Source organism: Choloepus didactylus, chromosome 12 (genome assembly GCF_015220235.1).
Source record: "Choloepus didactylus isolate mChoDid1 chromosome 12, mChoDid1.pri, whole genome shotgun sequence".
Taxonomy (NCBI): Eukaryota; Metazoa; Chordata; class Mammalia; order Pilosa; family Megalonychidae; genus Choloepus; species Choloepus didactylus.
Window position 1 is genome coordinate 3,199,375 of NC_051318.1, and position 27,596 is coordinate 3,226,970.

General features: G+C 42.4%; 3 protein-coding genes across 14 annotated transcripts in view; 2 read left to right on the plus strand and 1 right to left on the minus strand.

The window, feature by feature from the left end:
* SUPT20H (SPT20 homolog, SAGA complex component) overlaps positions 1 to 5,074 on the plus strand; it is a 37,371-nt gene extending 32,297 nt beyond the window's left edge. For 4 of the 8 annotated variants that reach the window (XM_037799791.1, XM_037799786.1, XM_037799788.1 and 1 more), the window contains exons 24-26: positions 2,138 to 2,228; positions 3,704 to 3,807; positions 4,584 to 5,074. In XM_037799791.1, the coding sequence (XP_037655719.1) occupies positions 2,138 to 2,228; positions 3,704 to 3,807; positions 4,584 to 4,721 (333 nt within the window). In that variant the 3' untranslated portion in view covers positions 4,722 to 5,074. The remainder of the gene's footprint in view (positions 1 to 2,137; positions 2,229 to 3,703; positions 3,808 to 4,583) is intronic. The other 4 variants (XM_037799789.1, XM_037799794.1, XM_037799795.1 and 1 more) reach the window with 1 other exon arrangement.
* EXOSC8 (exosome component 8) lies at positions 4,985 to 12,307 on the minus strand. 3 transcript variants are annotated; one of them, XM_037799796.1, is made up of 11 exons: positions 12,267 to 12,307; positions 11,337 to 11,373; positions 11,108 to 11,171; positions 10,403 to 10,476; positions 9,235 to 9,280; positions 8,187 to 8,304; positions 8,056 to 8,101; positions 7,158 to 7,254; positions 6,167 to 6,287; positions 5,579 to 5,685; positions 4,985 to 5,196 (listed from the first exon to the last, which is right to left on the minus strand). In XM_037799796.1, the coding sequence occupies exons 1-11, from the start codon at positions 12,299 to 12,301 to the stop codon at positions 5,081 to 5,083; spliced, it is 861 nt and encodes a 286-aa protein (XP_037655724.1). In that variant the 5' UTR covers positions 12,302 to 12,307; the 3' UTR covers positions 4,985 to 5,080. The 3 variants fall into 3 exon arrangements, with proteins under 3 accessions (XP_037655724.1, XP_037655725.1, XP_037655726.1); XM_037799797.1 differs by having other exon boundaries at positions 8,187 to 8,292; positions 12,267 to 12,306; XM_037799798.1 differs by having other exon boundaries at positions 11,843 to 12,286.
* A 530-nt stretch (positions 12,308 to 12,837) lies between these two features.
* Positions 12,838 to 27,596, plus strand: part of ALG5 (ALG5 dolichyl-phosphate beta-glucosyltransferase) — a 45,936-nt gene continuing 31,177 nt past the window's right edge. Inside the window, exons 1-5 of one of the 3 annotated variants that reach the window (XM_037800268.1) lie at positions 12,838 to 12,962; positions 16,253 to 16,424; positions 16,807 to 16,853; positions 18,035 to 18,103; positions 24,681 to 24,773. In XM_037800268.1, the coding sequence (XP_037656196.1) occupies positions 12,897 to 12,962; positions 16,253 to 16,424; positions 16,807 to 16,853; positions 18,035 to 18,103; positions 24,681 to 24,773 (447 nt within the window). In that variant the 5' untranslated portion in view covers positions 12,838 to 12,896. Of the gene's footprint in view, positions 12,963 to 16,252; positions 16,425 to 16,806; positions 16,854 to 18,034; positions 18,104 to 24,680; positions 24,774 to 27,596 lie in introns of those variants that run through there. The other 2 variants (XM_037800269.1, XM_037800270.1) reach the window with 2 other exon arrangements.

The following is a 27,596-nucleotide window of genomic DNA, read 5'->3' on the forward strand; positions in this document are numbered from 1 at the left end:
CTCAGTTTGAGGGTGCTGTTGTCAGTCTGTCCGTTCTACCCTCTTCTGTGCATTTTTGTTGTGTGTTTGTGTGTATGTGTATGAACGAACACCGGTGTTCATGAGCAAGGGGAGAAATTAGTGTGTCTGGCTTTTCTTTTGTTTCTGTAGGACCCTTCATTTTCCCTTCGTTTTCTCCTCTCCCTTCACTGCCACATCTCCAATGGGAACACCTCATTGTCTGTGGGTTTCAGTCACCCCAGAAACAGTGCTCCCACTAGGCTGCCACTTTCTAGTCCTTAACCTGCATGAGTATTTAATATAAACACTGTTACACATAAAGTATTTTTACATTTGGTGCTTTTATTTCTGTGGATGGATTCATAGGGGTGTTATTGCTAGACTTGAGAAGCTGCGTGTTTTTATTACTAGTGGCTTACACTGCATTCTAAGAAGGTTGAGAGGATTTGCGTATCACCACTGCTGCCCTATTCTTTTCTGTTGTGCTAATAAGAGATTGACATAATTATAATTACTTTGGTTTAATCAATTTCTGCAGTACCCTTTTCCTCTTTGACATTACTGTTAAGTCATCTCCAGCTATTAAAAAGTAATCAATTTAACTAAACCACCATTGACTAAACTCAGTAGGCATAGAGGAGAGCTGACTGTGGTTCAGGGAAAGAAATTTCTTTTCTATATCCATAGAAGTCCCTTCAAACTAAATGTATTACAGCTCTTGAAATGTTTGTCTTAAATTTTATACTGCTAGTGTTATTTTAAGGCACTCTTTTAGGTAGTAACAGGATGTGTTTTGCAGAGCAAAGTGATTTTGAAGATGTCTAAGTTAATTTTTTCCTTACGGATTGCATTACAGTTGCTACATCTCTTCACCCAGTCCAAAGATTTTCTCCTTTGTTTTCTTCTAAAAGTTTTACATTTAAGTTTATGATCAGTTTTCGATTAACTTTTTTTCCTCTCTCTCTGTATATGTGTGTGTGTATGTGTGTGTATGTATGTATGTATTATTTTAAATTGGTTTTATTGAGATATTCACACACCATACAGTTTGCTTTCAGTTAATTTTTATCTTTCCTCTGTTGAATTACCTTTGCACCTTAGTCAGAATTTGGTTTTCTGTACCAGTCTGTGTCTATTTCTGAGCATTGATTGATATCTCTATCTCTCTGCCAGTAACACAGTCTTGATCACCATGTTCTCTTATAGTGAGTCTTAAAATCAGGTTGAGTGATTCCTCCCATTTCATTTTTGTTTTTGAAAGTGATTTTAGCTGCTCCAGTTCCTTTGCTTTTCCATATAAATTTTAGAATTATCTTGGCTATATCTCAAAACACAAAAAACAAAACCATGCCAAGACTTTAAAGGAATTGAGTTCGACTTACATAAATCAGTTTGGGTGGAATTTATATCTTTACTATGCAGTCCATGAACATATGTGTTTCCATTATTCATTATTTCTTTCAGCAATGTTTAGTAGTTTTCAGGATATAAATCCTGTCCATGTTTTATTAGGTTTATACCTAAGTTTTTCTTTTCTTTACTTTTTCTTTGTTTTTTAAATGGTATTTTTTTTAAATTTCAGTTCCCACACATTTATTGCTAGCCTATAGAATTGATTTTTGCATGTTGATCTTATGCCCTGCGATCTTGCTAAACTCAGTTCTAGAAGACTTTCTTGCAGACTTCTTAGGATTTTCTACATAGACAGTTACATCATTTGCAAATAGGATAGCTTTCATTTTTCCTTTACAATCCGAATTTTTTTTAACCTTTTCTTGCTTTACCATGTTGGCTGGAAGTTCCAGTACCATAATTCAAAAGGGTGGTTTTGAGCTTTTAAAAAATCATGTTGATGAAGATCTATAAGTGCCTTAGGAATTACTAATAAAACAGCAAATAATATATCAATACAGAATCAATTCTGGAAAATGTTTTTATTTTCTTACTTTCAAAATGCCATTTTTCCATGCTGATTTTAAATACTTTTGAAATCTTTTCCTTTTGTTACATTTATCCTTACAATTCCAAGTCTAATGTTGATATTCCAACTTTTCTCATACAAGAAAAAAATACTAATTTCTTTTGACCAACTCAGAATTGTTTTTCTTGTACAAGTCATTTTTTATTTTCTATGCAGGGTTCTGAACAAGGTTCAACCAGCCATGACCAGGCCGCTGCTGTAATTAACCTTACCGGAGTAGGGAGTTTCATGCAGTCCCAGGCAGCTGGTAGGTGTCTTCCTGGCTTCTTATGTTGAATTAATAAATGGAAAGTATCTCATCTATTTGGGATCTCACAGTTTAATTATTTCTTTTCCTTCCCCATGTAAGAGTAACTAGGAATAAGTAACATTGTCTTTAATTTGTGGACAATTAATTGTTCTCTGAGATTTTTTTCATTAATTTCTTTGGCAGTTGAATAATTATTGTAGTCTTTCTTCGTGTTAGGGTTTACTGACAAAATTTTAAACAGTTATCCAGCTTACTTAGAACTTACCAAAGTGTGTTTTCATTGTTGGCCAGTAGTTATCTCAATATCTTAAATCTCCAGTGTTTCAGTATTTTGAGACTAGTATTCTAGACTCCATATTCGTCTGCCTCATTCTGCTAGTCTGTAATTGCATGAAATAAATCTTAATGGTTCATTAGCATAACTTTTGTAAACCACTTTTATTGTTTGTCAAAAATGAGATTAAACTAAATGGTCACCACTTCCGGCAATTAGTAGTGACCCAAAGGTTTACCTTAAATGAAAATTGTCTTGTCAACTAAAAGCAGTATTTCTTACTTTACACCTAATTAAAATCATTAAGCCATGTGTAAAAGAAAGCTCTGATGGAGTATTATTATCAACATTTTGAATTATCCCTCTGGGCCCAATGATAACACCTTGATTCCCACATGACTCGCAGTGTCTAACTTTAGAAGTCCTTTAGGATAACATAATCCAGGTGTTTGTTTTGGAAGTAAGTACTTCTTAAATAAAGTGCTAATTTAAAGCTAGTGAATTTCCAAATGGAAATTTGTAACTATTTCTTTACCATGTTATAAATTGCTTAAAATAGCTTTAGTGTCATTTATTGCAAAGAACTCATGACTGAGAATGTTCCTAGCTCCAGACCTGCCAGTAATTACCTGGGTGACTCAGTCACTTAGACCATCTGGACCTTAAATTTCCTTATCTGTACAACAAGGGGGTTGAACCTGATTATGGTGGTCCTACTCAGCCCAGAAACTAACAATGCACATTCTCGATGCAACCTTTGTTGTTAATAGTGATCTGATGTCCATTGCAACATCTTTTGTTTGAAGACCTCATCTGTCTAGTAGTTCTGTCCTTATGGTAGTTTGGATTTCTCCCATCCCTTTGTCCACTTCATTGGTTATATTTAAAAAGAATGTGCTGTATTTTGCATGGTGAAGAGAAGCCTTCTAAGCATAACAGCACTAGGGTCAAGTGTCACCAAGATGCAGGAGGCGGTGGCAGTGTTTTGCCACACGTGCTCCCTTTCCTTCTCCCACCCAGGAAGTTTCTCAACTAACAGGAGACTGTACTAAATTTATTCTGAAATGTCTGTGATTTGATACTTAAGATTAATCATACTGATAACTTTCCTATTATTTCATTTTCTGTGTTGTCCTTTTCTAACCCTGGTAGCCTTCAAACCTTGTGACTGGCCTGCTTTCCCTTCTCCTCTCTGTAGTGCTGTCTCAGCTTGGCTCTGCCGAGAACAGACCTGAGCAAAGCCTCCCCCAGCAGAGACTCCAGCTCTCCTCTGCCTTTCAGCAGCAGCAGCAGCAGATCCAAGTAATCCAGCAACTTCACTCTGGTTACAGTGTCTAAGATAAAATACTCAGTCCCCAAAGTACTGCAGAATACTTTGCTTTAGCATTATTCTACTGTCTTTTAAGACTAAACAGTGATTCGTAAATAGTATCGGAAATTTTATTTAGAAATCTGGTATTTTAGCTGGTCAACTTGGAGCACTGCATACATTTTGTACATTTGAGTTGTAGTTCTCTGAATTTAAAATCTTTTCATGAAGTGCTTGGTGGCACATAACCAAACATATTTTTCTAGATTCCACTACATTTGAAAGATACTGTTCTAAGTGCTCATTGTTAAACTTTTTAATAATTGTACTGCAGAGAAAGACAAGTAAACCAGTGTTCCTGTTAGTAAATGTGATACCTGTTTATTTAGAAAAATGTTACTCCATTATTTCAGCAAGTAAAATTAGCATATTATAGCTGACTTTTGATATTTAGGTCGTTTTATGTTGCTATAAACAATCATTATTCAACAAAATAGTAACTGAAGTTGCTGAGTTACTGCAGTGTAGACTGGCAGGGCAAAGGAACAGAAACAATTTTGAGAAGTTTGCCAGGAATCATTTCCCAAGCCCATAGCAGGCTTCTGTGCCACTGGTGCTGTTTGCCTGTGCATTGTCTCAGTGTGGTAGAGTCCTTTTTATCTTGGTGCTTTCTCCCTTTCGGTTTTGTTTTCATCACTCTCAGGAAAAGCACCTTTTCATCTTACCTGCATGTAATGTAACTTGATGTTTTTTTCCCTCCCTTTGGCAGCAGTTGCGATTCTTGCAGCATCAAATGGCTATGGCGGCAGCAGCAGCACAAACAGCTCAGCTACATCATCATCGGCATACAGGCAGCCAGTCAAAAAGTAAAGTGAAGAGAGGCACGCCAGCCACTCCTAAATTCTGAGTTTTACCTTTTTTTCTTCTTTAAAAACACAAGAGCATTGAATCAAAAGGGTTTCTGAGTTTTTACTTTTTTTCTAATGTTTCCATATTTTACATTGCTAGATGTACAGACTTTATACAGAAGCACAACCCTAGTTTTTGAAATAAAAACAGGGAAATGGCTTAAGGAACTAGGGTTGGTTTGCCCACATCATTGCTTTTAAAAAAATGGTTTCACTGTATATAACATGTACGGAAGCAACCCAAGAAACTGCTAGAAACATCTTTGAGAAGAATGTAGTTTTAATATTTATTTCATGTAAAAGGTTTGTGCACAATGTAACAAATACAGTTTTTACAAATCTGTTTTCAAAATGTGGTTTATTTGGGTTTCATACTCTGAATTACTTCATCCATCAGTTTTTTAACTTCTCTATGTCTTGTAACTGCTCGGCTTATACAGTCCTGAAGTTTAGCTCCTGTCAGCCCACTTCCACCTGAAAAATTAATTACAGTACCAACACTTTTAATCTCTCAGTTAAAAGCAAAAGATCAATGTCATATCAGGTCATTTTTTAAAGAGAGAGAATAATGTAGAGCAGTGGCACGGTTTTAATAACTGGCAGCATCACAATTACCTGGGAACTGGTTAGAAATGCAAGTTCTTGTGTTTTAACAGGACATCCAAGAGACTCCAATATATGCCAAAAATTTAAGAACCACTGATAAACAATGTAAAACAACATAAAAGGAATGAATTTGAGGTAACAACAAACTCAAAGGCCTCTCTAGGTAAATAGTGAAACATTCCACATGGTCCTAACGTGGCGCTCACATGCCCGTCCATCTGCGCCTGTCTGGGACTGAGGCAGAACCTGCCTGGTTTGTGAAGACAGCACAGCTTGCCCTCTTCGTCCATTACTACTGTTAAGCTTCCAGTGGCCAGATGCTCCTCCTCACCAGTAGGGTCAACTATGAGTAAAGTGCTGTGAAACAATGAAAAGTGTAATTCATCAGTCCATGGAACACATTTTATTTAAAAAAAAATAATAAACATATACCTGCATTGCAGCTTAATCTGATATCAGATACGAGAGCTGGAACAGAACTGACAGGAAACTGGGAAAGGTAGTAGCAACCTGAAACTACAATTTGTAAGAATCTTTGCCTTCAATTTGTGACTATATTAAAGTCCTTGGCAAATACTAACAGTAGTTTCAGGTAAATCTTTTAAGAATTTAAAATTAACATCTTTAAAAATTTAAAATTAACACTCCACAGGAACAAAACCAAGGCGAGGCAGGGGAAGCACTGCATGGCTTATCCACATCAGGACTCCTGAGAATGCAGGGGTCGGCGGGTTGCTGTGGGGACAGCAGGTCTGAGCAGACTCCACGCCCCAGCACAGAGGCTGACAAGCCACCTAGTGCCCCAGACAAAAGATGCTGCTACACGGCGGAGACTCACTCATCAAATATGGCAAAGGAGGTTGCAACCGGATGTGTTCTAATATTCAAATGACTCTTCTTCTTTAAATTAACTTCTGCTAAGGCAGTTTCTTCATTTATAGTAACTTCAGGCAACTGTACTAGAAAAAGACAAATAGGTGAAATCAGTCACTCCAGGGTGAGTTAACTTGTTCAGAAGCATTCTTTAAAAATTATCTTTACAACAATGAAAATATAGTAATACAAACATTGTTTATCAGAACATCTGACATCCCTTCTTAGGGTTTATTTTTTAAAAAGTTTAAGAAATTAAAATGAGTATTAATAGATTATAATACATTAAGCCATTCTATGTCAAGGACTGGCTTAAGCAATTTCACGTTTTTATTAATTCATTTACTCAGCAATACTCTACAGTAGGTGCTGCCACCCCCATTTTACAGATGAGCAAGCTTCAGCACAGAGAAGCAAGAGCCAGGGTCAAACCTGAGTCCCTGCTATAATGCTAGCTACATTCTCTAACTCCAGTTAGCTCCTCAAACTCAGCACTGTACTGGTAGGGAGCACGTACAAGTCACTGAAATCTACACCTAATCAGCCCAACTAGACTTCTTACTAAGAAAGGTCTTACAATTACAGAGGAAATCTATGGCCCCACAGTTGAAACCACAGAACTCATGCCACTCCTTTCACAATATCACATAAAGCAAAAAATATTTCACTAATTAAACACTCTTCTCATGCAATCTGGTCTGGGGAGGACTACAGCCCCAACCTCAAGTGAAGGGATGCAGCCACTGAGGCAACACTCTTCCAAGGTGCTCAAGACAATATAACACAATGTATTTGAAAAGTCATATTAGTATAATGCTCATTTAGAAACACATAAATGATAGCTAAAACTCAGCAAAAACCTGTAAAAGCTTATTGAGCAAATGCATATAAAGTTTCACAAAGCATAAACTCAAAATTCTGATCTATAAGTAAAGCCTCTTATTAAGGTTGCTTACCATCTTTTAAAGCAGCTAACAAAGCAAATGTACAGGCATCCAAAATGTTTCCATCATAGTCGAGGCAAATGAGATCACAATATAGAACCCATGCAAGCTAAAATACATGAAAAGAATTAAAGCCTGATGGGTAAAAAACATGCTATTTGCTTATTAGCTTTGTGAACCACAGAACCTTTGGTTACACAAGCAATATAACCTAAGCCCAAAGCCTTAAAGAAAACTTTTCCTTTCTTTACAAATAGAAAACCAAAAGCAGAAGTACTGAATAGGTGTGAAAGCTGGCTTTTGACTACCAAGCTGACCACCATTTTCTGGGTGGGGGGTGATAGGAATTTCTATACCTGTAGCCAGTTTATCAGTTAACGGAAATGTTTTTGAAAGCCCTAGCTTAAACTCGGAATGTAACTTTCCCATAGAAATTGTAATACAGAACTTTCCCATAGAAATCCTAATACATGAAACATTTAGGTTTTAGAGTGCTAATAAATCTATACATAATCAAGTACGAAAAGCCTCTAACGTAGTTCTAAACTTTCACACTTGGAATCTACTTTCTAGATTCACCATAAACATGTTAGCACAATCAGAAATTAATCTGCCATAGGGAATTAAAAAAAGTGACTTCATTGTTCTCTGTAAGTTAATGAAAAAATAAAAATTACCTCAGTTTAAAAGGTATCTCCTCAAACAATGTGAGCTGAAATTTTTTTATGAGCTACATAGTTCATTTCGATAATCAGAGTAAGAGTGATATTTTTACTGAATTCCATCTAAAAACAAGACATCCATATTTAAGCTTACTATGGCCTGTTCATTTAATATCCTTTTTCACTCCTCCCCCCCAGAAAAACACTTCAGAATTAATGAAAGCTAATTGCTTCTTTACTCCTCTTACCTTTCCTTGAGTAATGCATAAGTCCTCTTTGTGAATTATCTGTGAACTTGATTTAATGACAAAGAGCACAGTAAATGAAAGGTTAAAAACTATCTGGAAATAACAGTCAGATTTTATAATACTGGTCTTACTTTTCAATGACATCTGCAATGAACTGGCTAGCCACTTGGGCCTCTTCCCCAGGAGGTCCAGAGCGAAATCTTGAAGAACACAGGGGTGGGAGATCCACATTGGGAACTGAAAGAAACACTATGGCCATGAACTAAACTTCTACCTTCCAGCTTACTGAAGTGTCCAAGTGGAAGTCACTGTAACATTTCAATCATATTCTTTTTGGTCTTCCCAAGACTCCTAAGCTTAGATAAAATGAAATGAAAATTTTTCCAACTTTTATTTTTTCAAACAACTAATACTAAAAAAATAAAAAGGCAAGCACCTATACTAGGCCTTATTCCTCTTAAACCTTCACAAACCTTTTCAATCTCAAGCTCTCAAACTATCTCAATCTTTAGCAGAAAGAGCCTCTATTCACATCCAACTGTTTTTTGAATTCTTAAAATATTGGATCCTACCATAAAGAACACATGGTCCAAGACAAAGAAAATTGCATAGTAGTATGAAAGAAGAATCTTCTACGGAAAGAGAAAAGTTTGCAATGATAGCTCTTTGCCGAAAAGATTGTATTTTTTAGTTGATGATGTCTAAATGTATAAAAAATTGACCACTGAACAACAAACCATGATGCTTCTATACACAAAAATGAATAGTGACCCACAGCTTTCGCCACGACGGAGAACAAGACAAGGCAGCCCACTGTCACCAGGGCTGTTCAGCATTGTAGTGGGAAGTTCTAGCCAGAGCAATAAGAAGCAAAAGGAAGAAATAAGTATACTACCTATACGGCTACCCTACAATGAAATTTTGTTTCTCTATTCCTTATGTAACAAGTTTGATAAAGGTTAAACTTACAAAACTGTGTATCTTGCTATTGTGCTACCTTTTCTGTTAACTGATACACAGAAACTTTTCTGAAGTATCTGCTTCATCTTGGTGTATTCCTGAATTTTAGGAATAATTTTCTTCTTTGACTTGAATGCTTAACTACTAGGACTTTACTACAATATTACTATTAAATGTGTTAAAGTATTTTTATTCAAATTACATAATCATTTAACTTACCAACATATCCTTTATCAGGAGCATCTGTTGGAGGTACTGCAAATTCCTATAAAAGCAAACAAATGTTCCCCAAGAAAGAAGTTATTAAACTGTGCAGGCAGTGCAGCAGTCACCTATGAGCCCTACAGGACCATCTCAGTCAAGCAACACAGCCCTAGGAGAACCCACGCCTGGGGAACTGGGCCCAGGCACCGCTGACAAGCACTGCCTGGGAAGAAGGTGACAGCGCAGCAGACTGCACCTCAGGGCTGCTCATCAGAGGCATGGCCTGTGCTTCGGCGCGGCCCTCGCTTCCACCCAGTGGCCAAGAATCTGAATTGAATCCGCAGTGACGGAGCCGGCTCAGGAACTGCCAGTGTAGTGCCAAGAGGAAAAGCCCTGGAATCACCAACCCAGTTCAGTGCCAGCCCCGCACTCGCTGCCTGAGACCTCAGGCACAATAAAACTGTACTGAAATACTTTCTAAGTGGCTCATAGGCTAGAAGTAATATCCTAGAGTTGAAACTGGAAAATTCAGCTTCCCCTTCTGTAAAAACAGGGAGAAAAACCCTCCCTACTCCAAGGGACTGCTATGAGAGTGAAATGAAACAATGAAAGTTGAGTCCCAAGCAAAACCTGAAAGCCTAAGTACTCAAATCTTTTAGAAATCACAATTTTGAGGAGAAATCTGAACCTAGGGTAAGGAACCCAGAGTATATTGTCACCAAAAAAGCACAGACTTTGGAGTCAGATTTATGCTACGTTCTATTTATGCACCCATTGGCCAGGTTACTGAACTTCATCTGTCAAAGAGAGGAGATGAAGAGAGAAACAGAACCTCAAATGACTGTTCAGAGGACAAAAATGAACAAGGCAAGGAGCCTGGAACACAGCAGGCCCTCAATGAACGGCAGCTGCTGCTCCCCCAAGGTTTTCTTTTGAACGATCGCTGTCACTGGCTAGAAGGATGGCACCCAAAATCACCCTTAATATTGTTTCAGTACATTTTATACATGCTCATAAATTCCAACTGAGTCATTAAACTTGGGTTGTATTATTTAATATTGATAGTCGAAAGCTCTTTGGAAATGAAAACAACTACTGAAAAACTGACAACTACGTAATCAATCTAATAAAGATATAGCGCTAATTTGATAATTCAAATTTCATGGAGGCATATTAAACCTACCGCTTTAATTCCACATATTACTGTAGTATTTCCCAGCTTCACTAAAGCAGAACCATCTGCAGTACTAATTGAACCTGAAAAGATAAGGATTTAGCCAAAATGAAAATATCCATTAAATAAAAAAATGACAGAATTATCTATTAAAATGTTCATTGTAATTTTCTGCACATACTTTAAGCTTTATACACATCTGTAATCTCAGTTGCTTATGAAAATTTTTCTGTGGCTCAGGAATCATTGATGTAAAAATGGTAAAACTGCTTAAAATTACTATTTTAATAATATTCCTGTCCTTGAATTTGAATGAATCACTTTCATTCAAGTCACAGGATTGTTGAACAGATAAAATCTCAGGATGAATCATTCAGATTTCCTTAGACACAATAAAACTGTACTGAAATACTTTCTAAGTGGCTCATAGGCTAGAAGTAATATCCTAGAGTTGAAACTGGAAAATTTCATATTTACATTAAGAGAACTTAAATGTTAGACACATAAGAAAATCAGGTCTTTGTGGATTTGAAGAAAAGTCTGAAAACACACAGTTACTCTAAAATTTAAAATGAACAATCAAGATGATAGATTAAAAAAGAAAAGTTTAAAATAAAAATTCTTTAATGGTATACAAAGTCCAAGAAAAACACTATTTTAAAAATTGATTAAAGCAACTTAAACGTCCTATTTTAGAACTCAAAATATACTCACCTATGTTGACAGTGGTGGTTCTAAATTCACCAAGTTCTCTTCCATCAGGACGGCAGTTCTCTTTCTAAATAAATGTTTATTTGTATGTACATTTACACACAACCAGGTAAAATTCATTAAAACACATTAGTTCAAATGAATTCATTTGAATTACTTGAAATTTGTCTTTAAAAGAAGCACATGATATTGCTATCCAAAGTCATAAAACGTTTATAATAATATTACGCACCAAAAATCTCCTGTAATATTCCAGAGGTTCCACTGTTCTGAAACACACAAAGTAAAAACATATCTGAGGCAACTGAATGACTCTTAATATAAATCCAGAAACTGGCAAAAAGTCTTACAGGTCTGCTGATCTAGCCTAATCGCCAATATTTTAAGTTTCTTTCATGAATTCTGCTATATGAAGCCAAACCACTTAGGCAATTATAGGATTGGAAATGAAAGCCCTTTGGCATCTTTAAAAGTGGGTTAATCCAGGTGTTAAAACAACCCTGTCTCTCTCACCTGCGGAGCACCTCTTATGGCTCTCTCCTGCAGCCCACCCCCGTCACTCTCACCTGCCGAGCACGTCCTCACTGCTCCCTCCTGTAACCCGGCAGCCCCGCCTTTTTACCCTCTCCCTTGGCCGCACCGCCTCGGTCCTCACCGCCAGCAGCCGACCAGAGCCAACACCAGCAGCTCGCCCTCAGAAATGAGACACGGGCGCGTTTACACCCAAACTTCAATTACTTCGCCATTACTTGAAGTTCCAGGAGTCCCTTAAGTCGACTAGATCCTGTTGTTTAAGGTGGTTACTAGAAAACGCATATATCGCTAGACCACGATTTCCGAGTTCACACAGAGTGACTGCAGCTCAGCATACTGGTTTCCTCTGGAATCGCACGTACTCATCTACTTAAACCACCACTCCGGGAGGTCCCCAGGCCGCACCGGAGGGGCACACGCGGTTTCTGTGAAAAGCCTTCCTGCACCGCGGGCTCCTTTCGGGGAGCGGCAGAGGGACGGCGCGCCTGACACCCGACACCCGGCGCCCGCGGCGGAGCCAGCCTCCAGGGCAGCGAACCCCAGCCGGGGGGCCAGGGAGGTGGCCGCCCGAGCACGCCGCCGCGCCTGGCAGGAAACAGAACTCCTGCCCGCGGCCGCTGACACTCACTTGAACCCGGCCGCCATCTTCCCGCCCACGCGCATGTGCGGGTGCCGTCGCCACCACTTACGCACGCGCGCATGCGCAGGTGCTGAGGCCGCCATCTTCCCGCACGCGCGCAAATTCTGGCGCTGGCCCCGCCCACTGCCAAGAGCTGCCCCGGGCCCCGCCCCGTCTCCCCACCACATCCCGCGGAGCTGCTCCGGCTGCTGTGGAAACTGGAGCCCGGCTGAGTGCTTTTCAGAGCAACGAGTGGCCGTTCAGTAGGCTCGTGCGTCAGATACTGCACGGAAACATATTTTTAAAGCGTATTCGCTGTTGCTCTGAAGCTTGAGTCTAAGTGGGCCTCCCGTGTTTTTATAACGCTGCTACCCTTGCTGGTGCAGAGCCCGCCTCTCGCCAGCTGAGCGACGCCCTCAGAGCCTCAGTACCCCTAAAGAGACTTGCGCTTGGCCCTCCTCGCCGCGCGGGGGCGCTATGGCAGGCGGGGGAGCGCGGCCTGTTCTCTAGCGGGGGCCTGGGAGGGGGCGGGGCGCGCGATTTCTTCCGGCGGGGGCAGGATGCGCGGCCGTTCCTCTTCCGGCGGGGGCGGGGTCCGCGGCGTCGCTTCCGCGCGTGCGCGGCCCTGGGGCCTGGAAAATGGCGCCGCTCTTGCTGCAGCTGGCCGTGGTCGGCGCGGCGCTGGCAGCCGCTGTGCTAATGCTGGTGAGGCGCGGGCACTCGCGGCATCCCTCCCCATTCTCCAGGCTTCTCCCGGGCCCTCGGGTCTTTACTGCCTTGGGGCTCCGTCTCCCTGGGCGTCGGAATCCCTCGTCCAGCCTCTGGTGACCTCCCCAAAGCCCCCGACCCCCGGTCACCCGCGCTGTCAGCTGCGACCTCCTCAGGGCCCCTCTGGGCGTGCAGCCGCTGCGCTCAGGCCCTGGCCAGGAGGGCTGCGTTCCCGGGAGCGCAAGTGCTGCGAGTGATGACGGGGCAGTGCGGAAGCCGCCTGTCATGGGCTGGCGCGGGTCGGTGGCCCCAGGCGCCCCCGGACGCCTGGCCTGCCAGGTGCACGGGACATCTGGTCAGCAAGATGCACAGGCCCCGGCCGTGTCGCGTCTACCCAAGTCTCTGCTCCCTAACTTTGCTGCCTTGAAATGAGGCCCTCAGTGGAATCCATGCTCCGATCTCCTTTGACGTAACTCAGGAAACACGAGTATTGTAAACCCTTGCTGACCCATAAGTGGTAGAAACGTTGCCAGTGAACTTCTCCCGTGTAATTTGGGATGAGTCTGCCATCCGGTTGGCAAACGGAAAGAGTCGTGTCTTTCTTGACATTGGGGTGAGCAGCCTCTGCAGCACTGTTCGCGAGATCCTTCTGCTCTCTGCCTAGAGGGTTTGTGAACTTAAGGCTCACCGGGTGAAAACCAAGAGAAAAAAGCAATGCTACAGCGCTTTGGGTGAGAGAGGAGTCCTCTCATTCCCTTAGTAGTGGAGATTTTATGGGTGGTTTTTGTTTTCCGTTTTGTTTTGCACCTTTTTGAGCAAGTTACATTTTTGGTGGGACAGAATTTGACACAGTCCTGGGTTGAAGCTGTCTTACATTGAATCTCTTTCACAGATTTAAATGTGTACATTATGAGATTGTACTGAGAATATTTGGTCCCTTTTTTGCCTGGGCTGATAATAAGAGCCACTGTTTATTAAGTACTTACAGTATGTTGGGTATTCTACTCAGTGTTTTATAGGGATTACCTAATTTAATCTTAAAGCAACACTGTGATATAAATGTTATGGTTAGCTTTATTTTACTGGTTAGAAACCAAGGTTGGAAAGTTGAGGTCATATGTCAAAATGTCACACAGCTAATGGAACTTAGCAGGAAATCTTTAAAAAAAAATAAATAAATAAAGACAACTAAAAGCTAGTTGTACACACACACACACACACACACACACACACACCTTCCAAGCAGGAAATCTTTAAAAAAAAAAAAAATAAAGACAACTAAAAGCTAATTTTACACACACACACACCTTCCAAGCTTTCTTCCTGCCCTTTCTCCCTTCTGAATTATTTTGAAACAAACCCTAGACATGGTAAGGTTTTATCTGTAAACCCTCAGTAGTTTTTTCTAAAAGAAACTGCACAGTGTTACCCCAAGTAAAAACAAATTAATCATCATTCTGTAATTTCAAATACCAGTCAGTTCACATGTCATCACTTGTCTTGTAGGTATCTTAGTGTAGTCAGCTTGTTACAATCATCGTTTAAAGGATGTCCACTCTTCTGCTTGATTGACATGTCTTCAGTCTCAAGATAAAGGTTTCTCCTTTTTGATTTTTCTTTTCTTATTTTTATTGATAAATGTAGTCATTGGCGCTGTAGAATTTGTCACAATCTTAATTTTACTCATTGCATCTTTTTGATGCCATTTAGCATCCTCTCCTGTTCCCTGTATTTCCTGTAAATTGGTAGCTAGGATCTAGAGACTTGGTCAAATGCATGTTTGATTTTTTAACCCAGAAAGTGTGTGAGTGATACTGAATACTTCCTCTTGTAGCACATCAGGAGGCAGGGTATGTCTGATTGTCTCTGGTGTTAAGGTTGATCGATGTTAAGATTGTCAGCCTAATCTACCAGTTACAAAGTTTGTCATCGACCTAATGGTTTTAGCAGTCATTGATGATTGTTACCTAAATCCATTATTTCATTAGGAGTTGCAGAGTAGACTCTCTTAATTGTATCATTCCTTCTTCGTTTATTATCTGGAATTCTATAATCAAAACATTTTCTTTCTCAACTATTCAATTAATCTGAAATATAGTTCATACATAAAAGGTAGATTTTCAAGATAATGATATGGTTCCCTGGCGTCTTACAAAGGTGACCAATTTTTATTTTTAGTATCACCATGAACTCATGGTTTTAAATAATTTTTCCTGGTTTTGATCCATTATGGTTATTCTTTTTGACATTCAAATCCTCCCATCCCAGCCCAGTGAGCGCCCCTTCAAGTTGGCTCCCGTGTACTTCTGGCATGGCCCTCGTAACCGCCGGCAGCTTCCTTGTTTTCTGGCCTGGCAGGCTCTTCTGCCAAACTGCATTTCCTGCCCAGGCCCCAGGCCCCCCTCCTTAGGAGCACCTGGTAGGAAGGTGCATCTCAAAACCACACTCAGATCAGGCGTGCAGAGCAGGACTCTTCACCCTGATGTGGGTGCTGCCTCACCCTCACACTAATCAGAAGTAGATTCAGTGTCAGTCTACCCAGTGGAATATTATAAACGGCCATCAAATACGTAGCATTCCAAAAATTTGTAGATTGATTGTGTTGAAAGCAGAAACGTACCAATAGAAGCAATTATTACTATTACTAAGAGTGGTTGTTTCCCAAAGCTCACTGCCAAGTGCATGTGGAAGGGAGCTGTCGTGTTAGGAGTGCAAGGAGCAGGCACGTTTAAAGCTTTACTCCAGAAAGCACTGTATTCTGAATTCAAACTCGGACTAGGTACCAGGACTGTGTTCTGAAGCATCACAAGTGCTTACTTTGGGGCTGAGAGATGCCTGCATATGTTGGGTGTGTCCGCTCCTGGATGAGAGGACACAGCCCCACCCAACACGCTCCACGAACTGTCACAGGCAGGCTCTGCGTAGGGATTGACTTCACCATGTGTGCACTGCAGACGGGGCTGGACTTCCCGCAGGGACTGTCTCCTGTGTGCTCTGGGATGACAGAGGCCTGAGAGGCCTGGGGAATGGCAGGTGGGACGAGACAGAGCCTCCTGCGGCATTAGTGCCGCAGCAACTAGCCGGGAGAAAAGGACAGTCGTCGGTTCATACGACTGACTGTCTTCTAATTTTGGAGTGAGCTCCAGACCCTTTTTAATGGACTAAAAGCAAAAAACAAATATTCTACACCCCCCCAAAAAAAAAACCCTGTAAACAGTGTATTCTAACATGTCACATGTAAAAAAATTCAGCATAACATAATTTATTTTTTACATGTTCACATTTAGGTTTCCTTTATTGCATTTATAACTGCTACAAAAATGCCACACCTTCATCTACATGAAGAAGAGAAGTTCTTCTTAAATGCCAGAGGCCAGAAGGAAACTTTACCCAGCATCTGGGACTCACCTACCAAACAACTCTCTGTTGTTGTGCCTTCGTACAATGAAGAAAAACGGTGTAAGCATGAGTTGAATGTTTGGTAAGGGGTATTTGGGGAAGGAAAAGGAAATTTGAAGTGTTTGACGTCACCGTCCTTACCAGAGTTGATAGATGTGGGCACTGTGATGTGGCACAGGCTGTAGTTGTTGTGGATCAGGAGAGAGGAAGGTGAGTCTGAGCTCTAGCGCAGAGAGCCGCATCCTGAGCAGGGGGGCAATGTGTGTTCCAGAGAAGTAATAAGCAGGATGCAGAAGAAGACAGGAAGACATTCCAGATGGGAATGACTGTTGGGGAAAGTCCTGGAGGGACTTGTTAGATTATTTGGATTTTTCCCATACGTGAACCAAGTGTGCTGGGGCTTGATAAATCATTTTGAAAAGCAATTTTGTGTTCTCTTTAGTGCCTGTGATGATGGATGAAGCTCTGGGCTACCTAGAGAAGAGACAGGTATTTCATTTTCTTTTTCGATAAGATGTCTCCACTTAAAACCAGAGCAGGCAGGCCGGCATGGGTCCCAGCCTGGATCCCTGGTGCGAGGCAGCGCCAGCTGACCACTGCGCAGGGGGGTGCCGAGCGTGTGTGACACACGGGGCTCGCCACCTCTGGGGGCGGGGGGTGCCCTCAGGGCAAACCAGGAAGCTGAAGTTTCTCCTCCGTGCCCTCCCACCACTTCCATCCTCTCTGGTCGGATGATTCAATTCACTAGTGATAGTGAATGCCTGCAGATGTTGCTTTAGAATTTCCTTGGAGGATTTAAGAATTGAATGAGCTTATGACTGGTTCTTTTTTTTTAAGAAAATTCCTTGTTTTGATATACTTTGGCTTCGGGATTTTTGTGTAAATAGAAGATAGAAGATTCACTGAAAGAGAGGGGGCTGTGTTACCTACTTAGAAATTAGATTGAGAAGAAGGGACTGAGCCCGTGGGTGAGGTAGCCCACCTCTCTTCTCACGTGAACTCTAAACACCGGCCACCTGGACTAGGTTTCGTAGATTTTAAGAACATTTTTTAATTGTGTTTCTGTTTTTTCTTCTGTTTACACTGACATGTATTTAATTTATGATGACAGAATTCAGTGAATATTTACATTTACCAGCATATTTGAATGGCATAAACTTCACTTTCAAAATTGTGGTCACTTCCTGGGGTCTACATCTTCAGTGGTTGTAAAAAACATGCTAGTCTTGAAAACAAGTGGACTAGGTTTTATTTCTCTTTTTTTAAAAAATCAGAAAACAAGCCCAACAATTTCACCTGCCCAAATTCATAAGGCTGAGCAGTAGTGCAGCGAGGGTGGAATCAGCTCCTCCAACGTCACACCTCCTGAGCTCCTTCCCCTGCCCTTTGTGGCCTCCTGGCTGTGCCTGGCTGTGCCAGGACCTTGCAGAAGGGGAGGAGCAGGGAGGCACAAGAAGAGATTTAGTCGGTGTTTGCGCTTCAGCTCCTGCCTGGCACCTCCCCTCCTTTCTGTTATTTGCCTTTTTATTTCATGTGGGTGCACAGTTATGTTTATATTCATATTTATGTGCATCAACACTAAAATAATTGTTTTTAAATCCCTCATATTTTATTAGAATTCCCAATGGCAGTTACACCAAATTGTGACTTCTTATTTCTGCTTCTTTTAGAAACAGGATCCTTTGTTCACTTACGAGATGATAGTAGTTGATGATGGCAGCAAGGACCAGACTTCAAAGGTAATTGAACTTGCTTTTGGAATTGCCAGTAGATAGGAGATACAGCAAATGTGAAATTTTATTTCCAGTCAGCAGAGACACCTAATGCTGTGCCTGGTGCTCTGTGTAGTTATAATGTAGGTAGTAGAAAAAGCAGAGCTATTTCACTTATGGCAAGTCGAGGGGTGACTGCCTCCCCTGCTCCCTAAGGCCAAGGAAGCTTTGGAGGTCACCAAATAGGGAGCAGAGAAGGCAGCGGGTGAGCCTGGTCTCCTGGCTCACGGTCCCTTTTTCCCTAAGTGCAGGTCCTTTCCTATGCTCCTCCTTGCCCTGCAGTTCCTGAAGTAGCCATGCAGGTGGGAAGTGCCTCCATGTCTGCACTAGACATTGGACTCCATCCAGATGTGCCCCCAGGGTGGGGTCTCCCCCGCTCACTCCTGCTTTCTTGGACCCAGGACTGCGAGGCCCTGCTGGCCCAGGCACACTCGGCCTCATAATAGTTTCTTTATTGCATCTGGCCAGGGCCCCTGGTCAGTTATTCTCTGAACACCTAAATGTGTCTATTATTAGGAGCGCTTCACCTTTTCTTCTCTGACCTTCAGTGCTGTTTGTGGTGGTGTTAGTATTCTTGCTAAATAGTAACATAATGGACCTTAAAATAAATGCAGGGAAATGTTCGTTTAGTCAGTTACTGGTCAGTGTCTTTTTTAATTAAATACCAGCTGTGCACAAGGTGCTCCTTTTGGGTGGGCTGTACAGACATGTGGTCCAGTCCCTTTGTAGGCCCAGCCTCCAGTAGAGTTGGGGCATGTGCCTGCAGGTGCTATAACACGGGTAGCAAGCAGGGCAAAGACGAGATGCTATAGAGAATTTGAGAGAGAAGAGACTCAAACTGAATCTTTAAGGGTGGTTAGGACTAGAAACATGTTCATTTGGAAAAAATGACATAAACAAAGGCAGAAAGGCCAGAAACCGTCATCGGATTTGTTTCAGGAAGGGTAAGAGCTTCACAAAATATTTCAGGTGTTTATTGATTTGTGAAAGGATTGGCATAGAAAAAAAGCTGCAGAGCAGCCTCAGCCCGGCTGAGGAAAAGGAACTTTTCCCAAGGAGCAGTTTTCCTTGAGGATGCTTTAGCCCTGAGCAACGGGCAGCTCTCTGTTCTACTTAGCGGGATTAGTGATAGCGAGCTGGGCGGTTGACCTGCTGCTCCCAAGGTTGAAAGGAAGAGAAAACTTGAGATCATATTTAGCATCAATTTTTATTTAAAAAAAAAAGGCTAACTAGTTTCCCTGAAGTTGTGTGTTTGACTGCCTCATGTGTCTCACAATCTGAGGGGTATAGGAAAAATTTTAGACCCAGTTCTTGTTCCTGAGGAATTTACAAAGAAGGCAAAATCTGTATACAAAGTACAGTGTAAGAGTGTTCTAGTCTGCTAATGCTGCTGGAATGCAAAACACCAGAGATGGACTGGCTTTTATAAAAGGGGGTTTATTTGGTACACAGTTACAGTGTTAAGGCCATAAAGCATCCAAGGTAACACATCAGCAATCGGGTACCTTCACTGGAGGATGGCCAATGGCGTCCGGAAAACCTCTGTTAGCTGAGAAGGCACGTGGCTGGCGTCTGCTCCAAAGTCCTGGTTTCTTTATGGCTTTCTCCCAGGACATTCCTCTCTAGGCTGCAGTTCCTCAAAAATGTCACTCTCAGTTGCACTTGGGGTATTTGTCCTCTCTCAGCTTCTCCGGAGCAAGAGTCTGCTTTCAATAGCCGTTTTCAAACTGTCTCTCCTCTGCAGCTCCTGTGCTTTCTTCAAAGTGTCCCTCTTGGCTCTAGCTCCTCTTCAGAATGTCACTGACAGCTGTACTGAGTTCCTTCTGTCTGTCAGCTCATTTATATGGCTCCAGTGATTTAATTTAGACCCACCCTGAATGGGTGGGCCAACACCTCCATGGAAATTATCCAATCAGAGTCATCATCCACAGTTGGGTGGGGCACATCTCCATGGAAACACTCAGAATTACAAACTAATTAACACTGATAGGTCTGCCCACACAAGATTACATCAAAGATAATGGCGTTTGGGGGACGTAATACATTCAAACTGGCACATGCCACCCCCTGGACCCCAAAATGACATTACCTTTCCAAATACAAAATACATTCATCCCACAATATCACAGAAACTTAAATCATTTCAGTAACAATAGTTAAGTACAAAATTCCATCAAAATCAATTATAGGCGTGGTCAGTCCTAAGGCATAATTTTCCTTTAGCTGTGGATCTGTGAACTTAGAACAAGTTATGTGCTTCCAGTATACGAAGGAGGGACATTCATAGGATAAACATTCCCATTGCCATAAGGAGAAACAGTAAGGAATACAGGGTTAACAGGACCAAAACAGTTCCTAAAACCTGCAGGACAAACTCCATTAGATTTCAAAGTCTGAGAGTCATTAACAGAATGACGTTGCATCCTTGGGGCTTGAGAGAGCGGGAGTCTAACCCTTCCTAAGGGCCTTTGTGGCAGCCGTTTCTTCTCCAAATGCTTGGGTGAGTGCTCCAACATATCCACACATTTGGGAGACCACCTTCTTGGCCCCACCCTCCTCAAACATCGGGGCAGCTCCCGGATTCCCTTCCATCTCCAGGGCACATGCTCAACCCCTTCAGAACAGTGTGGTGGCAGCCAGGCTCTCCCCAATTCCCTGGGAATGTGCTCCACCCTCTTGGGACTTGGCGTTGCAGAACATTTCCTGAGCATCAAGCTGGAAGACCCACCCTTGACCTCCAGGGCAAACTCACCCTTTCCATGTGTGTGGGCTCCTCCACTCTCCCAGCCCTAGACGTCTTGACTCCAGACCTCAACCTCCATGGCTCTGTCTTTGAAGAAATTTTTCCTTCAGTTAGTTCCTTGTCTGCCCCTCCAGTCCAGACCGGCAACGGCTCTGTCTGTAAAGATCTTGCAAAAATTCTGTTGGCTTCGCATGAAGCACACGGGTCAAAGCCATCGGACAGTAGGACTTTCCACAAATCCTTTCTGCTTAACTCCTTTTCCAATCTTGGCTTGTACTGAAATGGCGGCTGGGTTCCATGTTTGATTACATCCTCATGTTGGGCTGTAGCTTCTGGGATTCCACCCCCTGGAAGCCTGTAATTTTCCAAGCCATCAGCTTCTGGTTTCTTTGAACCCAAGAGTTCAGTTCTAAGTTTATCTCTCTCCACTCGCATTTTACTATAAGCTGCAATGAGAAGCCAGGGTACATCCTCCACACGTAGTCTAGAGATCTCCTCAGCTAAGTATTCCAGGTTGTCGCTTTCAAATTCTTCCTTCCATCTGACACCAGGACTCAATTTTGCCAAATTCTCTGCCACTTTAAAACAAGGATCACCTTTCTTCCAGTTTGCAACAACATATTCATCATTTCTGTTCAAGGCCGCATCAGAAGTATCTTTAGAGTCCATATTTCCACAAACAGTCTCTTCAAAGCAGTTTAGGCCTTTTCTATCAAGCGCCTCAGAATTCTTCCAGAATCTTCCCCTTATCTATTTAAAAAGCCGGTCCAACATATTTGGTATTTGCAAACTCAGCAGCAAAAGCACCCCACATCTCTGGTACCAAAATCTGTTCTAGTCTGCTAATGCTGCCGGAATGCAAAACACCAGAAATGGATTGGGTTTTATAAAGGGGGTTTATTTGGTTACACAGTTATAGTCTTAAGGCCATAAAGTGTCCAAGGTAACACATCAGCAATCGGGTACCTTCACTGGAGGATGGCCAATGGTGTCTGGAAAACCTCTGTTAGCTGGGAAGGCACATGGCTGGCATCTGCTCCAAAGTTCTGGGTTCAAAATGGCTTTCTCCCAGGACGTTCCTCTCTAGGCTGCAGTTCCTCAAAAATGTCACTCTTAGTTGCTCTTAGGGTGTTTTTCCCATGGCTTCTCCGGAGCAAAAGTCTGCTTTCAATGGCTATCTTCAAACTGTCCCATCATCTGTAGCTCCTCTCTCAGTTCCTGTGCATTCTTCAAAGTGTCCCTCTTGGCTGTAGCTCCTCTCAAAAGTTCACTCTCAGCTGCACTGAGTTCCCTCTGCCCGTCAGCTCATTTATATGGCTCCACTGATCAACTTAGACCCACCAGGAATGGGCGGAGCAACACCTCCATGGAAATTATCCAATCAGAGTCATCACCCACAGCTGGGTGGGGCACATTCCAAAGAAACTCTCAAAGAATTACAGTCTAATCAACACTGATAACGTCTGCCCACACAAGATTACATCAAAGATAATGGCCTTTGGGAGACATAATACATTCAAACTGGCAAACTTGTCAGTCCTAGACTATGTGCCAGGCACCAGAGATAGTAGTCTTTGCATTTCGGTAGCTTTCAGGCCAGTGGGGCAGCCTCCTGTCTCATGTCATGGGTGAGCTAATGGTTCAATGGGAGGTGCCATTGGAGCACATATTACTACAATTATACTTTCCTGTTTCCTGTGGAAAGGTGAGAATGGGCAAGGAAACTAGAAAAAGGAAATGGTGCTTGAGCCGAGTCTTAAGTTGGGCTGACAGGTGAGGATGTTGGAAGACAGTGTTCTGAGGACAGGCCTAGATGTGTGATGAAAATCTCAAAAACTGCTGATATACCGGGTACTAACGAGGCCACATCAGGAGCTGAGGTACAAAAAGATAGGTGAGGACCAAGTCATAAAGAATCTTCTGTGCACAGTAAGGAATTCATACTTGTTACAAGCACTGGGCCATCACTGAATGAATTTAAATACAAGGGTCACGTGATTGGATTTGCCTGTTAGAAAGGTTGTTCATAATTTTAGAGAAGGGATTGGGAGCCAGGCCAGGGCTGTAGAAACTACAGGGGCTGAGGCCCTGGACCAGGGCAGTAAGATGTAGTGACCGGGGCATGGAGGGGAGAGATGGTTTAGAGATGGATTTGACAACGTTTTAGCAGCCAGGGACTTGTGAAGGGTGATGACAATGGGAGGTGATTCTCAGGCGTTTAGCTGGAGCAGTGTGGGAGGTGGCGGTGCCAGTCAGTGCAGTGAGGAATGTGGGATACGCAGGGATGGGCGTAGGAGATGAGTGAAATTGTGGATTTTTGCATCTGATAGACATCTAGGAGGCCCAGGAGAGAAGTCGAAGCTACAGGTAGACATGTGAGATTCATAAATATGTAACACAGGCAGTAACTAAAGCCGTGCATTGGCTCCCACAGTGGCATCTTTATTGAGAAGAGAAGGTGGCCAAGGGCCACACAAGCAGGTTGTAGAACAAAGGGTCCTCATGGGAAATATCAGCACTTAAGGGGAAACTGAGGAATGTGAGTCAGTGATGGGAACTGTGGAGGAATGGTTAGAGGAGGGTGTTTTAGTTTCCTTGGCTGCTCAAGCAAATACCACATAACAGCTTAAACAGTAGGAATTTGTTAGTTGACAGTTTTAAGGTGAAGAGAAAGTCCAAATCAAAATGTCATCAAGGCCATGATTTCTTTCCAAAGACTGTGGTGCTCTGGGGCTGCCTGCTGGTGATCCCCGGTGCTGGGCTCCTCTGTCACATGGCACATGGTGGCACCTGCTGGTCTCTCCCTTGTCTTCTGGGTTCTGTTGACCTTCAGCTTCTTACTTCCCTTGGCTTTCTCTCTGTCTGAATTTCATTCTCTTATTAAGGACTCCAAGGGAGGATTAAGACCCATCCTAACTGAAGTGAGCCACAGCTTAACTGAAGTAGCCTCATCAAAAGGTCCTACTTAAAATGGAATAAGTTCAAGATCATGTTTTCTGGGGTACAATATAGCTCCAAACCACATAGCAGGCAAACACCAGATGAGAATAACTTCACGATTGCCGTAGAGAGAAATGACACCGATGGAGAGAGGTGAATCAAGAAGGGACTGTGGGAAAACAAAGGGCACCAGCCATCCTATAGTGGGTTGAAAAACAAATGCATACTGAAGGAATGTAGGTAGCAAATATAGATTAATGCTTCACGACTTTGATTATAAATGAGAGTAATGGCGGTTGCTTAAGATAACAGTGAGGTCAGAGGAAAGTGTTTAGGATGCTGGAGGCTGAGCAAGTTTGAGGTGGAGATGTCAGCAGAGAGGAAGAGATTGAGGATTCAGAAGAGAAGGATGAGTTAAGGCATGGTTATCTGCTGACAGGTGGAACTGGAGTGAGGAGATTTGGGGAAATGGCCAGTACATGAACAGCCTCTCGGGGAGTTAAGATGGGTTGGTGACCAGAACAAGTTAGCGAGTCATCAGGCAGCCTCAGGGCCCAGACAGAAGCGCAGCTCAGTCGGTTGGCACATGTGCTTCATGCACTTTGCTTTGTCCAGCTGCTCGGTGGCTTAGGTACATGGGCCCGGGAGAGAGCTAGTCCTGCCTCTTGGAGCTCCTGTGCTTCATGGGGCAGCACTATCTCTTGGCACCAGGGGTCCTCCAACTCCCCCGAAGCACAGGTGATGACAGTCACACGAAGAGGGAAACCGGGATAGCATTTTTTATACCAAAAGAAAAAACCCAGTTTGTGTAACTATTGAAATCCAAGTTAATTTTATTCTGACTTTTATGTAATTTGACAGGTAGCTTTTAAATATTCCCAGAAATATGGAAGTGACAAAGTACGAGTAATAACGCTGGTGAAGAATCGTGGAAAAGGCGGAGCTATTAGGATGGTAATACATATTTTCGACATTTTCATCTAAAATAGAAAGACATTTTAAATGATCTCTTTTCCAGGCTGTATACATTCTGCAGCTGGCTAGTTGAGTCCCAGCATTTCAAGTTAGTGGTAACATAATTTTAATAATAACTGTAAATATAGACATGTTATCAAATCTGAGAGTATAATGCCGTATCTGTACATATTGGATGATTTAGAAGAATATGTTGGTCTTAATCAAATGCTTAAGATGTTACCATCTACATAAATGTATCTTAATAAGACGGCGTGATTTTCTTGCAGTTTACAAATGCCGTTGTGTGTTGGGTTCTTCCCGTGTGAAGGCACTGTGCCGGGCAGGGGGATGTCTGAGGTGCGCCTGGCATGGGCCTGCCCTTATAAAAGTTGCCATCTGGTAGAAAGGCTAAGCACGCTCATAAATAAAGAAGAAAGTAATTGTACTCAGCAGCACAGGTAAAGTGCTGTAGAAACTCCAAGAAAGAGAAGTTCCTTTCAGTTGAGGCATATAAGGTAGAACTTAAGATATGTTGCACGTGAAAGAAAACCTGAATAATGGTGCCTTATGACTTAGAGGTTTACTTGTTCTACTCCCCGTCCTCCCCAGAAGGGGAGGTCTGAAAGGAGGAAGACGTATTCTGCAATTCCACAGTGTCACCAGAAACCCAGGTTCCTCGGTTGTCACTCCCTCTTCCTCATACACACCATGTGATTCCTGGAGTGCCGGCCAACACATCTCCATGCCGTATGGGGAGGAGAAGGGCAGAGAGAAAGGGGGCCACCTGCCTTCTAGTTTGCCCCAGAAGGTCCACTCAGTAACCTTTATTTGCAGCTTGTTGGCCAGAACAGTGTCTCATGGCCACCCCTATTTCCAAGGAAGGCTGAGAAATGCTTTTTCTTACATTTTCATTCCCAGCCAACGTAGGGTTCTGTTATTAAGGAAAAGAGAATAGCTATTGGGCAGGCAAGTAGCAGTCTCAGCCATATTAGGAAAGCAGCAGAGGCATCCCAGAGGAGAGGCAGTTAAGCCAGGCTTCCAGCGATGGCCGACGCTGGCTTCTGTGGGCAGATTGCTAGTTCTGAGCAGGACTGTAAATTAACCACTGCAACAGAATCATCACACCCACAACTCTCCCAGTCCCTCATCAGTGAAGTGCTGTTATTCTGATTATACAGATGAGGAAGGTGACGCGTGGGTAGCTAAAGTACCTTATTCAAGGTCACACAGATATTGAAAAGTGGAGTGAAGATTTGGGTAAATGAGGGTAAGTCTAGAATCCATGTTCCTGACTTCTCTGATATCATGGGGACAATGATTTGAGAGAAGGACGCGCCAGTCAGCAAGCTGGGAAGAGAGGAATTGAAGGGATACGGAGCAGCAGCAGTGCATCCTGCTGGCTCGGTCAGGGGTGGGAGACAAGAAATAAGAAAACAGAATTGGTGCGAGATAGTGGTGGGCCTTCGAGCCATCCCTTCATTTAATTATTTGGGGTGTGTCGCTCACATCTCAGCATCAGTGTGACAGCCCGCAGTGTCACTCGCCCGCACCTGTTTTCAGAGTTTGTATTGGGCGCCACCATGTAGATGTGGTGGGTGGATTGATTGCCCACAGGATTGGTTCCAGACTCCAAGTCCCAAAGCCCTCGCCTTACTCCCGGTGCTGGGCTTCTGGGTGTCCCCAGCCCCACTCTAGGACTCTACGGGGTGGGCCCTTGAATCTCCCACATCTCTCAGAAGAGGGTCTAGAGCCTGGAGCCACAGCGTGGGGAAGTGTGGCAGCTGCCCGCGGGGTGGCCGCCTTTTCCATAGACACCTGGCAGCAGAGGTGGGAGTGTGGGAGAGGAGCAGGCTCTGGGGAAGCTTTTCTTTTTTTAGATGGGGGCAGTTTGAGGGCCAAAGGCAGTTTTCCATGAAGGCAAAGTAATGACCTCTGGTCCCCTTACCACGTACCATCAAGATGGTTACACGTTTCCTGTTTGGTTTTTTACTGTTTCAAACTAATGTCTACAGATTTTGGTCTTCATAATGTTTTCTCTTTTCTAAAACTCCCTAAATGTTGTCCAGGTGTTAAATAATCTAATGGGTATCATAAAAAGATAAGGGGTATCATTAAAGACACCACATACTAATTAGTGGGTTTATTATTCTATAGAATAAATGACCAAGTTTCTGTCTTCATTTGTATTCTTACTTATATTCACACTGTGTTAAATGTTATCAAAGCTGCATTTTACTGTATCAAACAGTAAATATATTTCCTCTTAAGAAACAATGAATTCTTTCAAATATGCCCTAAAAATTAAGAGTTGATGTGCAGTTTATTTCTGTGTAAAATATACAACCCTAGAGCCATAATTTTCTGTAGAAGACTGGTTTCACAATTGAGTGGTATAATTTTGCTAAGTGTCAAGCTCTCAGATGACATAAAATAATACTTTGATGTTTCCATACTTCCTAAGTTTTAGTGGCATTCCAAATTTTTACTCAACAATTAATTTAGAATATTTTAGGTCCCATCATAAAAACACCAAAGAGGTACTTTTTGTGACACATTTCACAACAATGGTGTATATATTAGGTTTGTTCATCTGTCCACACACGTTCTTTATTCACTTTTCTAAGTAGCCCTGGTCCCTTTTAAGCACCATGACACGTATATGATATATGTGTAATGTATATATTAGATATTTTCCTTTTTTTATTCTTGAAGATACGGAATATCTTTAGTTTTTCCAAATCTATTTCATTATCTTGGTATTTTTCAAGGTATTAGTAGTATGACTTCACACAGTTTTAAATGAAACAGGCAGCAGATTCA

Coding starts and splice junctions, on each gene's coding strand:
- EXOSC8 (XM_037799796.1), bottom strand. CDS start 12,301: ATGCGCGTGGGCGGGAAGATGGCGGCCGGGTTCAA. Junction 8,102..8,186: donor ATTGCAGATGTCATTGAAAA/GTAAGACCAGTA, acceptor CATTAAATCAAG/TTCACAGATAATTCACAAAG. Junction 5,197..5,578: donor GTGCTGTCTTCACAAACCAG/GCAGGTTCTGCC, acceptor TTAATTTTTCAG/GTGGAAGTGGGCTGACAGGA.